Source organism: Fringilla coelebs (genome assembly GCF_963513975.1).
Source record: "Fringilla coelebs genome assembly, chromosome: 3".
Classification (NCBI taxonomy): Eukaryota; Metazoa; Chordata; class Aves; order Passeriformes; family Fringillidae; genus Fringilla; species Fringilla coelebs.
This window is the reverse complement of record NC_140030.1, coordinates 2,014,839-2,031,324: the sequence shown is the minus strand read 5'-3', so window position 1 is coordinate 2,031,324 and position 16,486 is coordinate 2,014,839. Positions and strand designations below refer to the sequence as shown.

At 56.7% G+C, this 16,486-nt stretch overlaps 1 protein-coding gene across 1 annotated transcript in view; it reads right to left on the bottom strand.

Annotated features, from left to right (window-relative positions):
* Positions 1–16,486, bottom strand: part of PTK2B (protein tyrosine kinase 2 beta) — a gene marked incomplete at both ends in the record, with an annotated part of 81,141 nt that overhangs the window by 52,947 nt on the left and 11,708 nt on the right. The window contains 6 exons of the mRNA XM_084201649.1: positions 2,081–2,198; positions 2,781–2,882; positions 4,090–4,164; positions 8,661–8,801; positions 9,599–9,653; positions 13,205–13,267. Of these exons, the coding sequence (XP_084057775.1) occupies positions 2,081–2,198; positions 2,781–2,882; positions 4,090–4,164; positions 8,661–8,801; positions 9,599–9,653; positions 13,205–13,267 (554 nt within the window). The remainder of the gene's footprint in view (positions 1–2,080; positions 2,199–2,780; positions 2,883–4,089; positions 4,165–8,660; positions 8,802–9,598; positions 9,654–13,204; positions 13,268–16,486) is intronic.

The following is a 16,486-nucleotide window of genomic DNA, read 5'->3' as shown; positions in this document are numbered from 1 at the left end:
TCCATCCCATGGATCCCATCCTATCATCCCATCATCCCATTATCCCATCCCAACCCGATCCCAATTCCATTATCCCAACCCACCAAGTTCATTCCATCCCCTGGATCCCATCCCATCCTGTTATCCCACAGATCCCATTATCCCATTAATTATCCCATTATCCCATTAATTATCCCATTATCCCATTATCCCATTCCATCCCACAGATCCCATTATCCCATCCTCCCATTATCCCATTATCCCATCCCATGAATCCCATCCCATTATCCCATTATCCCATCATCCCATTATCCCATTATCCCATTATCCCATCATCCCATCATCCCATCATCCCATTATCCCATCCCATTTTCCCATCATCCCATTATCCCATCATCCCATTATCCCATCATCCCATCATCCCATCATCCCATCATCCCATCATCCCATCATCCCATTATCCTATCATCCCATCATCCCATTATCCTATCATCCCATCATCCCCTCATCCCATTATCCCATCATCCCATCATCCCATCATCCCATCATCCCATCATCCCATCATCCCATTATCCCATTATCCCATTATCCATCATCGCATTATCCATTATCCCATCATCCCATCATCCCATTATCCCATTATCCCATTATCCCATTATCCCATTATCCCATCATCCCATTATCCCATTATCCCATTATCCCATTATCCCATTATCCCATCATCCCATCATCCCATTATCCCATTATCCCATCATCCCATCATCCCATTATCCCATTATCCCATCATCCCATTATCCCTTCATCCCTTCATCCCATTATCCCATCCCATGAATCCCATCCCATTATCCCATTATCCCAATATCCCATTATCCCATTATCCCAATATCCCATTATCCCATCCTCCCATTATCCCATCATCCCATTATCCCATCATCCCATCATCCCATCATCCCACTATCCCATTCTCCCATTATCCCACAAATCCCATTACCCCATTCATTCCCCCATTATCCCACTATCCCATTATCCCATTATCCCGTTATCCCACGGATCCCACTATCCCATCATCCCATCATCCCATTCCACCCATGAATCCCATCCCAGTATCCCATTATCCCATTATCCCATTATCCCATTATCCCATTCCATCCCACAGATCCCATCCTCCCATTATCCCATCATCCCATCATCCCATGAATCCCATCCCAGTATCCCATCATCCCATTATCCCATCATCCCATTATCCCATCATCCCATTATCCCATTATCCCATTATCCCATCATCCCATCATCCCATCATCCCATTATCCCATCATCCCATCATCCCAGTATCCCATCCCATGAATCCCATTATCCCATTATCTCATCATCCCATTATCCCATCATCCCATTATCCCATCATCCCATGAATCCCATCCCATTATCCATCATCCCATCATCCCATTATCCCATCATCCCATTATCCCATCATCCCATTATCCCATCATCCCATTATCCCATCCCATCCCATCATCCCATCATCCCATCATCCCATTATCCCATCCCATGAATCCCATTATCCCATCATCCCATTATCCCATTATCCCATTATCCCATTATCCCATCTCGTCCATGAATCCCATCCCATCATCCCAGCATCCCATTATCCCATTATCCCATTATCCCATTATCCCATTATCCCATTATCCCATTATCCCATTATCCCATTGTCCCATTATCCCATTATTGCATCCCATGAATCCCATCCCATTATCCCATCATCCCATCATCCCATCATCCCACTATCCCATCATCCCATTATCCCATTATCCCATCATCCCATTATCCCATCATCCCATGAATCCCATGAATCCCATCATCCCATTATCCTATTATCCCATTATCCCATCATCCCATCATCCCATCATCCCATTATCCCATTATCCCATCATCCCATTATCCCATCCCATGAATCCCATTATCCCATTATCCCATTATCCCATTATCCCACTATCCCATCCTCCCATCATCCCATCATCCCATCATCCCATTATCCCATCATCCCATCATCCCATCCTCCCCTTATCCCACGATCCCATGGATCCCATTATCCCATTCCCACCTTTCCCGGGCAGCAGGATGAGCGATCCCTCGGTCCCGCCCTGCAGCCGGCAGTAGCCGTCGATCAGGTCGGCCATGTTCTCCGCCTCGGCCAGCGACGCCGTCCGCACCGACAGCGCCTCGGGAACGCCGGGAATGGCGCGGATGGCACCGGGAAGGGCACGGATGGCACCGGGATCCGCCACCCTTCACCCCGCCCCGATCCCGGATTTACGGGGTTTACGGGATTTACGGGATTTACAGGGTTTACGGGATTTACGGGATTCCAGCACGGCCGCGGGGGGTGGGAGTGGGGATGGGATGGAGTTTATGGGGGATGTGGGATGGGGAATGTGGGATATGGGATATGGGGATTTGGGATATGGGATAGGGGATAGGGGATATGGGGATTTGGGATCAATGGGATAATGGGATATGGGATATGGGATATGGCATGTGGGATAGGGGATATGGGATAGGGGATGTGGGATATGGGATGTGGGATATGGGATGTGGGATATGGGATAAGGGATATGGGATAAGGGATATGGGATATGGGATAGGGGATAGGGGATATGGGATAGGGGATATGGGATATGGGATATGGGATATGGGATATGCGATATGGGATCAGGGATATGGGACAGGGGGTGTGTGACAGTGAATGTGGGTTATATGGAATGTGGTCCCTGGCATTCCCAGGAATTCCCCCCTCTCCTCACCTGGGGGGTCCCGCCCAGCCCCAGCTGCAGCAGGGCCTGCCCGTCCTCCTCGGCCGAGCACCGGATGGATTTGATATCCCGGAATTCCGCCAGGCAGGTGGGCTGGGAATGAGAGCAATCCATCAGGAATTCCATCCGGGCTGGGTTCCGCCCCCGACCCCGCGGCGGGAGCTCCCGGTTCCCGGCCCGGAATTCCCACCTTGGCGGAATTCCCACCTTGGCGGAATTCCCACCTTGGCGGAATTCCCACCGTGGCGGAATTCCCAGCCCGGAATTCCCACCTTGATGGAAATCCCAACTTGGACGGAATTCCCACCTTGATGGAATTCCCACCTTGGCGGAATTCCCATCTTGGGGGAATTCCCACCTTGATGGAATTCCCACCTTGGAGGAATTCCCACCTTGCCGGAATTCCCAGCCTGGAATTCCCGCCTTGGCGGAATTCCCACCTTGGCGGAATTCCCACCTTGACAGAATTCCCAGCCGGAATTCCCACCTTGGCGGAATTCCCACCGTGGCGGAATTCCCAGCCCGGAATTCCCCGCCGGATTTCCCACCTTGGCTGAACTCCCACCTTGACGGAATTCCCACCTTGATGGAATTCCCACCTTGGAGGAATTCCCAGCCCGGAATTCCCACCTTGGCGAAATTCCCACCTTAGGGGAATTCCCACCTTGGAGGAATTCCCACCTTGGGGTAATTCCCACCTTGGCAGAACTCCCACCTTAGCGGAATTCCCAGCCCGGAATTCCCACCTTGGGGGAATTCCCACCTTGGCGGAATTCCCACCTTGGCGGAATTCCCAACTTGGCAGAATTCCCACCTTGATGGAATTCCCACCTTGGCGGAATTCCCACCTTGATGGAATTCCCACCTTGGCGGAATTCCCACCTTGATGGAATTCCCACCTTGATGGAATTCCCACCTTGGCGGAATTCCCACCTTGATGGAATTCCCGCCTTGGCAGAATTTCCTCCTTGGCGGAATTCCCACCTTGGCGGAATTCCCACCTTGGCGGAATTCCCAGCCCGGAATTCCCACCTTAGGGGAATTCCCACCTTGGAGGAATTCCCACCTTGAGATGGAATTCCCACCTTGACGGAATTCCCGCCTTGGCGGAATTCCCACCTTGGCAGAATTCCCACCTTGGCGGAATTCCCAGCCCGGAATTCCCACCTTGGAGGAATTCCCACCTTGGAGGAATTCCCACCTTGGCGGAATTCCCACCTTGGCGGAATTCCCAGCCCGGAATTCCCACCTTGGAGGAATTCCCACCTTGATGGAATTCCCACCTTGCCGGAATTCCCACCTTGGCGTCCTTGCCGGCCAGCTGGCGGATGCCCTTGGGGCCGATGACCAGGTCCACGGTGATGTTCCATCCTTGCTGGGGGGCAGCAGGGGCAGGGGGGCGGGATTTGGGATGAGGGGCATTCCCGAGGGTCGGCTCCCATCCCATCCCATCCCATCCCATCCCATCCCATCCCATCCCATCCATCCCATCCCATCCCATCCCATCCCATCCCATCCCATCCCATCCCATTCCATCCCATCCCCCTAAAATCCCAACGCCGCCCTCATCCCGTCTCCAGATCGCTCCAGTGCGTTCCGGCGCCATGGATGGTCCAAGGGTGTTCACCCCCATCCCGTGGAATCCCATATCCCATTTGCCATTCCCACATCCCATATCCTGTATCCCACCTCATCCCCTATCCCATATCCCCTATCCCCTATCCCCTATCCCATACCCCATATCCCATATCCCCTATCCCATATCCCATATCCCATATCCCCTATCCCCTATCCCCTATCCCATATCCCCTATCCCATATCCCATATCCCATATCCCCTATCCCATATCCCATATCCCATATCCCAAATCCCGTTTCCCACATCCCACACCCCCCATTCCCATATCCCCCATTCCCATATCCCCGAATCCCATCCCCCCCATTCCCATATCTCAAATCCCACGCCCTCCATTCCCGTATCCCATATCCCATACCCCCCATCCCATATCCCATATCCCCCATTCTCATATCCCCCATTCCCATACCCCCCATCCTATATCCCACATCCCCCATTCCCATATCCCCGAATCCCACACCCCCCATCCCCTATCCTGAATCCCACACCCCCCATTCCCGTATCCCCGAATCCCATCCCCTCCATTCCCATATCCCGTATGCCACATCCCCCATTCCCGTCTCCCCGAATCCCACACCCCCCATCCCCTATCCCATATCCCATACTCCCCATCCCCTATCCCATATTCCATATTCTGAATCCCATATCCCCAATCTCACACCCCCCATTCCCATATCCCATATCCCACACCCCCCATATCCCACATCCCACATCCCATATCCCCTATCCCATATCCCATATCCCATATCCCATATCCCCTATCCCACATCCCATATCCCACACCCCCCATTCCCATATCCCCCATTCCCGTATCCCCCATTCCCATATCCCCCATTCCCATATCCCAAATCCCCCATTCCCATATCCCCCATTCCCATATCCCCTATCCCACATCCCCCATTCCCACATCCCCCATTCCCATATCCCAAATCCCACACCCCCCATTCCCGTATCCCCCATTCCCATATCCCCCATTCCCATATCCCAAATCCCCCATTCCCATATCCCCTATCCCATCTCCCATATCCCACATCCCCCATTCCCACATCCCCCATTCCCGTATCCCCGTTCCCACACGCCCCATTCCCACACCCCTGATCCCATATCCCACAAACCCCATTCCCGTCTCCCCCATTCCCGTATCCCCCATTCTCGTATCCCCCATTCCCACACCCCCTATCCCATATCCCACATCCCCCATTCCCACATCCCCCATTCCTGTATCCCCGAATCCCATCCCCCCCATTCCCATATCCCATATCCCATATCCCACATCCCCCATTCCCATATCCCCGTTCCCACACCCCCCATTCCCTTATCCCCCATTCCCATATCCCATATCCCCCATTCCCGTCTCCCCCATTCCCGTATCCCCCATTCTCATACCCCCTATCCCATATCCCATATCCCATATCCCACATCCCCTATCCCATATCCCATACTCCCCATCCCCTATCCCATATCCCATACCCCATATCCCAAATCCCCCCATCCCATATCCCCTATCCCACATCCCATATCCCCTATCCCATATCCCATATCCCCTATCCCCTATCCCATATCCCATATCCCACATCCCCTATCCCATATCCCCTATCCCATATCCCACATCCCATATCCCCTATCCCACATCCCATATCCCACATCCCACATCCCATATCCCCTATCCCCTATCCCATATCCCATATCCCACATCCCCTATCCCCTATCCCATATCCCATATCCCCTATCCCATATCCCCTATCCCATATCCCATATCCCATATCCCCTATCACCTATCCCCTATCCCCTATCCCATATCCTACATCCCCCATTCCCACACCCCCCATTCCAGTATCCCACATCCCATACCCCCCATCCCATATCCACAATCCCACACCTCTCATTTCTGTATCCCCCATATCCCATATCCCATATCCCCCATTCCCATATCCCCCATCCCACATCCTGCAATCCCACACCCCCCATTCCCGCAATCCCATATCCCATATCCCACATCCCCTATCCCATATCCCACATCCCCTATCCCATATCCCACATTCCCTATCCCATATCCCATATGCTCTATCCCATATCCCATATCCCACATCCCCTATCCCATATCCCACATTCCATATCCCATATCCCATATGCTCTATCCCATATCCCATATCCCACATCCCCTATCCCATATCCCATACCCCCCATCCCATATCCCCCATTCCCATATCCCAAATCCTCCATTCCCATATCCCCCATTCCCATATCCCAAATCCCCCATTCCCATATCCCCTATCCCATCTCCCATATCCCACATCCCCCATTCCCATATCCCCCATTCCCATATCCTGAATCCACAATTCCCATATCCCCCATTCCCATATCCCATATCCCATATCCCATATCCCATATCCCATATCCCATATCCCATATCCCATATCCCATATCCCATATCCCATATCCCATATCCCATATCCCCAATCCCACATCCCCTATCCCCTATCCCACATCCCATATCCCATATCCCACATCCCATATCCCATATCCCATATCCCATATCCCATATCCCATATCCCATATCCCATATCCCATATCCCATATCCCCTATCCCATACCCCCTATCCCACATCCCATATCCCATACCCCCCATCCGCTATCCCAAATCTCACACCCCATATCCCATATCCCATATCCCATACCCCCCATCCCATATCCCATATCCCATATCCCACATCCCCCATTCCCGTCTCCCCCATTCCCATATCCCCCAATCCCATCCCCCCCATTCCCATATCCCATATCCCACAAACCCCATTCCCGTATCCCCGTTCCCACACGCCCCATTCCCGTATCTTCCATTCCCACATCCCACACCCCCCCCATATCCCACAAACCCCATTCCCGTATCCCCCATTCCCGTATCCCCCGTTCCCATATCCCCTATCCCCTATCCCATATCCCCCATTCCCATATCCCCCATTCCCATACCCCTCATCCTATACCCACATCCCCCATATCCCATATCCCATTCCCACACCCCCGATCCCATATCCCACAAACCCCATTCCCGTCTCCCCCATTCCCACATCCCCCATTCCCATATCCCCCATTCCCATATCCCAAATCCCCCATTCCCATATCCCCTATCCCATCTCCCATATCCCACATCCCCCATTCCCACATCCCCCATTCCCATATCCCCGTTCCCACACCCCCCATTCCTGTCTCCCGTATCCCATCTCCCATATCCCACACCCCCCATTCCCATATCCCCCATTCCCATAGCCCCCATCCCATATCCCACATCTCAAATCCCACATCCCCCATATCCCATATCCCGAATCCCACACCCCCCATTCCCCTATCCCCTATCCCATATCCCACAAACCCCATTCCCGTCTCCCCCATTCCCACATCCCAAATCCCACATCCCCCATTCCCGTATCCCCCATTCCCGTATCCCCCATTCTCGTATCCCCCATTCCCACACCCCCGATCCCATATCCCACACCCCCCATATCCCGTCTCCCCCATTCCCGTCTCCCCCGTTCCCGTATCCCCGTTCCCACACCCCGCATTCCCTTATCCCCCGATCCCATATCCCACAAACCCCATTCCCGTCTCCCCCATTCCTGTATCCCCCATTCCTGTATCCCCCGTTCCCATATCCCCTATCCCCTATCCCATATCCCCCATTCCCATATCCCCCATTCCCATATCCCCCATTCCCATACCCCTCATCCTATACCCACATCCCCCATATCCCATATCCCCCATTCCCATATCCCCCATTCCCATACCCCTCATCCTATACCCACATCCCCCATATCCCATATCCCATTCCCACACCCCCGATCCCATATCCCACAAACCCCATTCCCGTCTCCCCCATTCCCGTATCCCCCGTTCCCATACCCCCTATCCCATATCCCATATCCCCCATTCCCATATCCCCCATTCCCATACCCCTCATCCTATACCCACATCCCCCATATCCCATATCCCATTCCCACACCCCCGATCCCATATCCCACAAACCCCATTCCCGTCTCCCCCATTCCCGTATCCCCCGTTCCCATACCCCCTATCCCATATCCCATATCCCCCATTCCCATATCCCCCTTTCCCATACCCCTCATCCTATACCCACATCCCCCATATCCCATATCCCATTCCCACACCCCCGATCCCATATCCCGTTTCCCCATTCCCGTATCCCGTTCCCGTTTCCCCCGTCCCCGTCTCCCGCGCACGCACGGCCAGCTGGCAGCGGAAGCTCTCCTGGTCGATGGGGGCGAAGGCGGCCAGGGTGTGCAGGAATTTCAGGATGCACTCCTCCTCCCGCAGCTGCGCGTACTGCTGGAACGTCTGCTGGATCATCTTCCGCAGCTGCCGCGGCTGCCGGGATGGACAGGGGCATGGACCCACGGACGGACGGACGGACGGCGCGTCGGGAACGGACACAGGGACACACGGACACACACACAGACACACACACATGGACACAGGGACACAGGGACACACAGGCACAAGGACACACACTCACGGACACACGGACACACCCAGGGACACACAGACACATGGACACACAGGGACACACGGACACACGGACACACAGACACACAGACACACGGACACACACAGACACACAGACACACGGACACACACAGGGACACATGGACACACAGAGACACACAGACACACACGGACACACACGGACACACCCAGGAACACACCCAGGGACACACAGACACACAGAGGGACACACGGACACACACAGACACACAGAGGGACACACAGACACACACAGACACACAGAGGGACACACCCAGGGACACACGGACACACACAGGGACACACGGACACACACAGGGACACACAGACACACCCAGGGAAAGACGGACACAACCACGGACACACCCAGGGACACACAGACACGCCCAGGGACAGACGGACACGCCCAGGGACGCATGGACAAACTCAGGGACACATGGACACACACAGACAAACGGACACACATGGGCGCACGGACACACCCAGGGACGCACGGACACACCCAGGGACGCATGGACACACAGGGACACACGGACACACCCAGGGACAGACGGACACAACCACAGACACACCCAGGGACAGACGAACAAACCCAGGGACAGACGGACACGCCCAGGGGCGTGGCCCCGGGTGTTTCTCACCTTGAGGTTCTCCAGCATCTGGCTGGGGAAGAAGAGCTCCAGCCCCACCTCCTTCCTGCAGCGGGCACAGAATCCCGGGAATGTCGGCGGGAATTCCCACCCCGGGCTCGGAATCCCGGGAATGTCGGCGGGAATTCCCAATCCCGGGCACAGAATCCCGGGAATGTCGGCGGGAATTCCCACCCCGGGCACAGAATCCCGGGAATGTCGGCGGGAATTCCCAATCCCGGGCACAGAATCCCGGGAATGTCGGCGGGAATTCCCAACCCCGGGAAAGGCAGCGGGAATTCCCACCCCGGGCACAGAATCCCGGGAATGTCAGCGGGAATTCCCAACCCCGGGAAAGGCAGCGGGAATTCCCACCCCGGGCACAGAATCCCGGGAATGTCGGCGGGAATTCCCAACCCCGGGAATGTCAGCGGGAATTCCCACCCCGGGCACAGAATCCCGGGAATGTCGGCGGGAATTCCCAACCCCGGGAATGTCAGCGGGAATTCCCAGCCCGGGCACAGAATCCCGGGAATGTCAGCAGGAATTCCCACCCCGGGAATGGCAGCGGGAATTCCCAACCCGGGCACGGAATCCTGGGAATGGTAGCGGGAATTCCCAACCCCGGGAATGTCAGCGGGAATTCCCACCCCGGGCACAGAATCCCGGGAATGTCGGCGGGAATTCCCAACCCCGGGAATGTCAGCGGGAATTCCCAGCCCGGGCACAGAATCCCGGGAATGTCAGCAGGAATTCCCACCCCGGGAATGGCAGCGGGAATTCCCAACCCGGGCACGGAATCCTGGGAATGGTAGCGGGAATTCCCAACCCCGGGAATGGCAGCGGGAATTCCCACCCCGGGCACAGAATCCCGGGAATGGCAGCGGGAATTCCCAACCCCAGGAATGTCAGCGGGAATTCCCACCCTGGGAATGGCAGCAGGAATTCCCACCCTGGGCACGGAATCCCGGGAATGTCAGCGGGAATTCCCTCCCACCCCGGGAATGGCAGCGGGAATTCCCACCCCGGGAATGGCAGCAGGAATTCCCAACCCCGGGAATGTCGGCGGGAATTCCCACCCTGGGCACAGAATCCTGGGAATGGCGGTGGGAATTCCCAACCCCGGGAATGTCAGCGGGAATTCCCAACCCCGGGAATGTCGGCGGGAATTCCCGCCCTGAGCACAGAATCCCGGGAATGGCAGCGGGAATTCCCAACCCCGGGAATGTCGGCGGGAATTCCCAACCCCGGGCACAGAATCCCGGGAATGGCGGCGGGAATTCCCACCCACCCCGGGCACAGAATCCTGGGAATGTCAGCGGGAATTCCCATCCCAGGAATGTCAGCGGGAATTCCCACCCCGGGAATGTCAGTGGGAATTCCCGCCCCGGGCACGGAATCCCGGGAATGGTGGCGGGAATTCCCACCCCGGGAACGGCAGCGGGAATTCCCACCCCGGGCTCGGAATCCTGGGAATGTCAGCGGGAATTCCCATCCCAGGAATGTCAGCGGGAATTCCCACCCTGGGCACGGAATCCCGGGAATGGTGGCGGGAATTCCCACCCCGGGAATGGTGGCGGGAATTCCCACCCCGGGAATGGCAGCGGGAATTCCCACCCCGGGCTCGGAATCCTGGGAATGTCAGCGAGAATTCCCACCCCGGGAATGTCGGCCGGAATTCCCAACCCCCGGCACAGAATCCCGGGAATGGCAGCCGGAATTCCCGCCCTGGGCTCGGAATCCCGGGAATGGCGGAGGGAATTCCCACCCACCCCGGACACAGAATCCCGGGAATGGCGGCGGGAATTCCCACCCCGGGCACAGAATCCCAGGAATGGCGGCGGGAATTCCCAACCCGGGCGCGGAATCCCGGGAATGGCAGCGGGAATTCCCAACCCTGGGAATGTCAGCGGGAATTCCCACCCCAGGCAGGGAATCCCGGGAATGTCAGCGGGAATTCCCAACCCCGGGAATGTCAGCGGGAATTCCCACCCCGGGAGCGCGGCAGGGGGCGGGGAGGGGAGGGGGAGGAAGGGCGGGAGGGGTCTCATCTTCCTCGCTGAGGATGAGGAGGATGAGGAGGATGAGGAGGATGAGGAGGATGAGGAGGATGAGGAGCATCAGGAGGATGATGAAGATGAGGAGGATGGGAAGGATGAGGAGGATGAGGAGGATGATGAAGACGAGGAGGATGAGGAGGATGAGGAGGATGATGAAGATGAGAATGAGAAGGATGAGGAGGATGAGGAGCTGCAGGATGATGATGAAGATGAGGAGAATGAGGAGGACGAGGAGGATGAGGAGCTGCAGGACGATGATGAAGATGAGCAGGATGAGGAGGATGAGGAGGATGAGGAGGATGACGAGAATGAGGAGGATGAGGAGGATGAGGAGGGTGAGCGAGGGTGAGGACGTGAAGGAAGATGAAGAGAATGAGGAGCAGCAGGAGGATGAGGAGGATGATGAAGATGAGGAGATGAGCCGGATGAGGAGGATGAGGAGCATCAGGAGCATCAGGAGCATCAGGAGGATGAGGAGATGTGGGAGGATGAGGAGGATGAAGAGCTGCAGGAGGATGATGAAGATGAGCAGGATGAGGAGCATCAGGAGGATGATGAAGATGAAAAGGATGAAGAAGATGAAGAGGATGAGGAAGATTAGGAGGATGATGAAGATATTGAGGATGATGAAGATATTGAGGATGAGGAGGATGAGGAGGATGATGAAGATGTTGAGGATGAGAAGGATGATGAGGATGAGGAGGAAAATGAAGATGAGGAGGATGCTAAAGATGAGGAGGATGATGAAGATGAGGATGATGAAGATGAGGATGAGGAGGATGATGAAGATGAGGAAGATGAGGAGGATGACGAAGATGAAGATGAGGCGGATGAGCAGGATGATGAAGATGTTGAGGATGATGAAGATGCTGAAGATGATGGAGATGAGGAGAATGAGGAGGATGAGGAGGATGATGAAGATGAGGAGAATGAGGAGAATGAGGAGGATGAGGATGATGAAGATGAGGAGAATGAGGAGTAGCAGGAGGAGGATGATGAAGATGAAGAGAATGAGGAGCTACAGGAGCATCAGGAGGAGGAGGAGGATGAGGAGGATGAGGAGGATGAGGAGGATGAGGAGGATGAGCAGGATGAGGAGGATGAGGAGGATGATGAAGATGAGGAGAATGAGAAGGACGAGGAAGCTGAGGAGCTGCAGGGCGATGATGAAGATGAGCAGGATGAGGAGTATAATGAAGATGATGAAGATGATGAAGATGATGTAGATGAGGAGGAAGATGAGGATGAGGAGGGTGAGGAGGGTGAGGATGAGGAGCTGCAGGAGGATGATGAAGATGAGGTGGATGATGAAGATGAAGATGATGTAGATGAGGAGGATGATGAGGATGAAGAAGATGATGAAGATGTTGAGGATGATGAAGATGAGGAGGATGATGAGGATGAAGATGAGAAGGATGATGAAGATGTTGAGGATGAGGAGGATGATGAGGATGAGGACGATGAAGATGTTGAGGATGATGAAGATGCTGAAGATGAAGATGATGAGGATGAAGATGAGGCAGAGGAGGGTGAGGAAGGCCCCCGGGGCCGCACTCACTCCAGGAACTCGAAGTTGGATTTCTTGTCCAGCGCGTTCTGGGGCATGTCCTTGTAGAACCGCCTGAGGGGACAGGGGACAGTGGGGACATGGGGACACCGGCCAGTGACACCGCCACCATGTCCCCATGTCCTTGTAGAACCGCCTGAGGGGACATTGGGGACATGGGGACATGGGGACACCGGCCAGTCACACTGCCGCCATGTCCCCATGTCCCCATGTCCTTGTAGAACCGCCTGAGGGGACAGGGGACATTGGGGACAGGGGACATGGGGACACGGGGACATCGGGACATGGGGACACCGGCCAGTGACAATGACACCAGGGCCACCAGGGCCCCCTGTCCCCATGTCCCCCTGTCCCCATGTCCTTGTAGAACCGCCTGAGGGGACATTGGGGACATGGGGACATGGGGACATGGGGACATCGGGACATGGGGACACTGGGACATGGGGACACGGGGACATGGGGACATGGGGACATGGGGACATGGGGACACCGGCCAGTGACACCGCCACCATGTCCCCATGTCCTTGTAGAACCGCCTGAGGGGACATTGGGGACATGGGGACATTGGGGACATGGGGACACGGGGACATGGGGACAGGGGACATGGGGACACGGGGACATGGGGACATGGGGACATGGGGACACCGGCCTGTGACACCGCCACCATGTCCCCATGTCCTTGTAGAACCGCCTGAGGGGACAGGGGACATCGGCCAGTGACAATGACACCAGGGCCACCAGGGCCCCCTGTCCCCTGTCCCTGTGTCCCCATGTCCTTGTAGAACCGCCTGAGGGGACATTGGGGACATGGGGACATGGGGACATGGGGACATGGGGACACCGGCCAGTGACACTGCCACCATGTCCCCATGTCCTTGTAGAACCGCCTGAGGGGACAGGGGACAGGGGACATGGGGACACCGGCCAGTGACACTGCCACCATGTCCCCATGTCCTTGTAGAACCGCCTGAGGGGACAGGGGACATGGGGACATGGGGACATGGGGACATGGGGACACCGGCCAGTGACACTGCCACCATGTCCCCATGTCCTTGTAGAACCGCCTGAGGGGACAGGGGGACAGGGGACATGGGGACATGGAGGGACATGGGGACATTGGGGACACGGGGACATGGGGACACGGGGACACGGGGACATGGGGACATGGGGACATGGGGACATGGGGACATGGGGACACCGGCCAGTGACACTGCCACCATGTCCCCATGTCCTTGTAGAACCGCCTGAGGGGACATTGGGGACATGGGACATGGGGACATGGAGGGACATGGGGACACGGGGACACCGGCCTGTGACACCGCCACCATGTCCCCATGTCCTTGTAGAACCGCCTGAGGGGACACTGGGGACATGGGGACATGGGGACATGGGGACATGGAGGGACATGGGGACATGGGGACATGGAGGGACATGGGGACACGGGGACACCGGCCAGTGACACTGCCACCATGTCCCCATGTCCTTGTAGAACCGCCTGAGGGGACAGGGGACATGGGGACATGGGGACATGGGGACACGGGGACACGGGGACATGGGGACATGGGGACATGGGGACATGGGGACACAGGGACACCGGCCAGTGACACTGCCACCATGTCCCCATGTCCTTGTAGAACCGCCTGAGGGGACAGGGGACAGGGGACATGGGGACATGGGGACACGGGGACACCGGCCAGTGACACTGCCACCATGTCCCCATGTCCTTGTAGAACCGCCTGAGGGGACAGGGGACATGGGGACATGGGGACATGGGGACACGGGGACACCGGCCAGTGACACTGCCACCATGTCCCCATGTCCTTGTAGAACCGCCTGAGGGGACAGGGGACATGGGGACATGGGGACATGGGGACACGGGGACATTGGGGACAGGGGACATGGGGACATGGGGACATGGGGACATGGGGACATGGGGACACGGGGACACGGGGACACCGGCCAGTGACACTGCCACCATGTCCCCATGTCCTTGTAGAACCGCCTGAGGGGACAGGGGACATGGGGACACCGGCCAGTGACAATGCCACCAGGGCCACACGACCCCCTGTCCCCCTGTCCTTGTAGAACCGCCTGAGGGGACATTGGGGACTTGGGGACATGGGGACATGGGGACACGGGGACATGGGGACACAGGGACACGGGGACACCGGCCAGTGACACTGCCACCATGTCCCCATGTCCTTGTAGAACCGCCTGAGGGGACAGGGGGACACCGGCCAGTGACAATGACACCAGGGCCACCTGGGCCCCCTGTCCCTGTCCCTGTGTCCCCATGTCCTTGTAGAACCGCCTGAGGGGACATTGGGGACATGGGGACATGGGGACATGGGGACACCGGCCAGTCACACTGCCACCAGGGCACGTGTGTCCCTGTCCCCCCTGTCCCCATGTCCTTGTAGAACCGCCTGAGGGGACAGGGGACAGGGGGACATGGGGACAGGGGGACAGGGGGACATGGGGACATGGGGACATGGGGACATGGGGACACCGGCCTGTGACACCGCCACCATGTCCCCATGTCCTTGTAGAACCGCCTGAGGGGACAGGGGACAGGGGACATGGGGACATGGGGACATGGGGACAGGGGACATGGGGACATGGGGACACTGGCCAGTGACAATGCCACCAGGGCCTGTGTCACCCTGTCCCCATGTCCCTACATGTCCCCATGTCCCTACATGTCCCCATGTCCTTGTAGAACCGCCTGAGGGGACAGGGGACATGGGGACATGGGGACATGGGGACACTGGCCCGTGACACCGCCATCAGGGCCCATGTGGCCCTGTCCCCCATGTCCCCATGTCCCTCCATGTCCCTCCATGTCCCTGTGTCCCCATGTCCCCATGTCCCCATGTCCCCCCATGTCCCTCCATGTCCCCATGTCCCCATGTCCCTGTGTCCCCATGTCCCCATGTCCCCATGTCCCCATGTCCCTCCATGTCCCCATGTCCCCATGTCCCCATGTCCCTCCATGTCCCCATGTCCCCATGTCCCCCCATGTCCCTCCATGTCCCCATGTCCCCCATGTCCCCATGTCCCTCCATGTCCCCATGTCCCCATGTCCCCCCATGTCCCTCCATGTCCCCATGTCCCCATGTCCCCCCATGTCCCCATGTCCCCATGTCCCCCCATGTCCCCCCATGTCCCCCCCATGTCCCCATGTCCCTCCATGTCCCCATGTCCCCATGTCCCCATGTCCCCCCATGTCCCCCCATGTCCCCCCATGTCCCCATGTCCCCATGTCCCTCCATG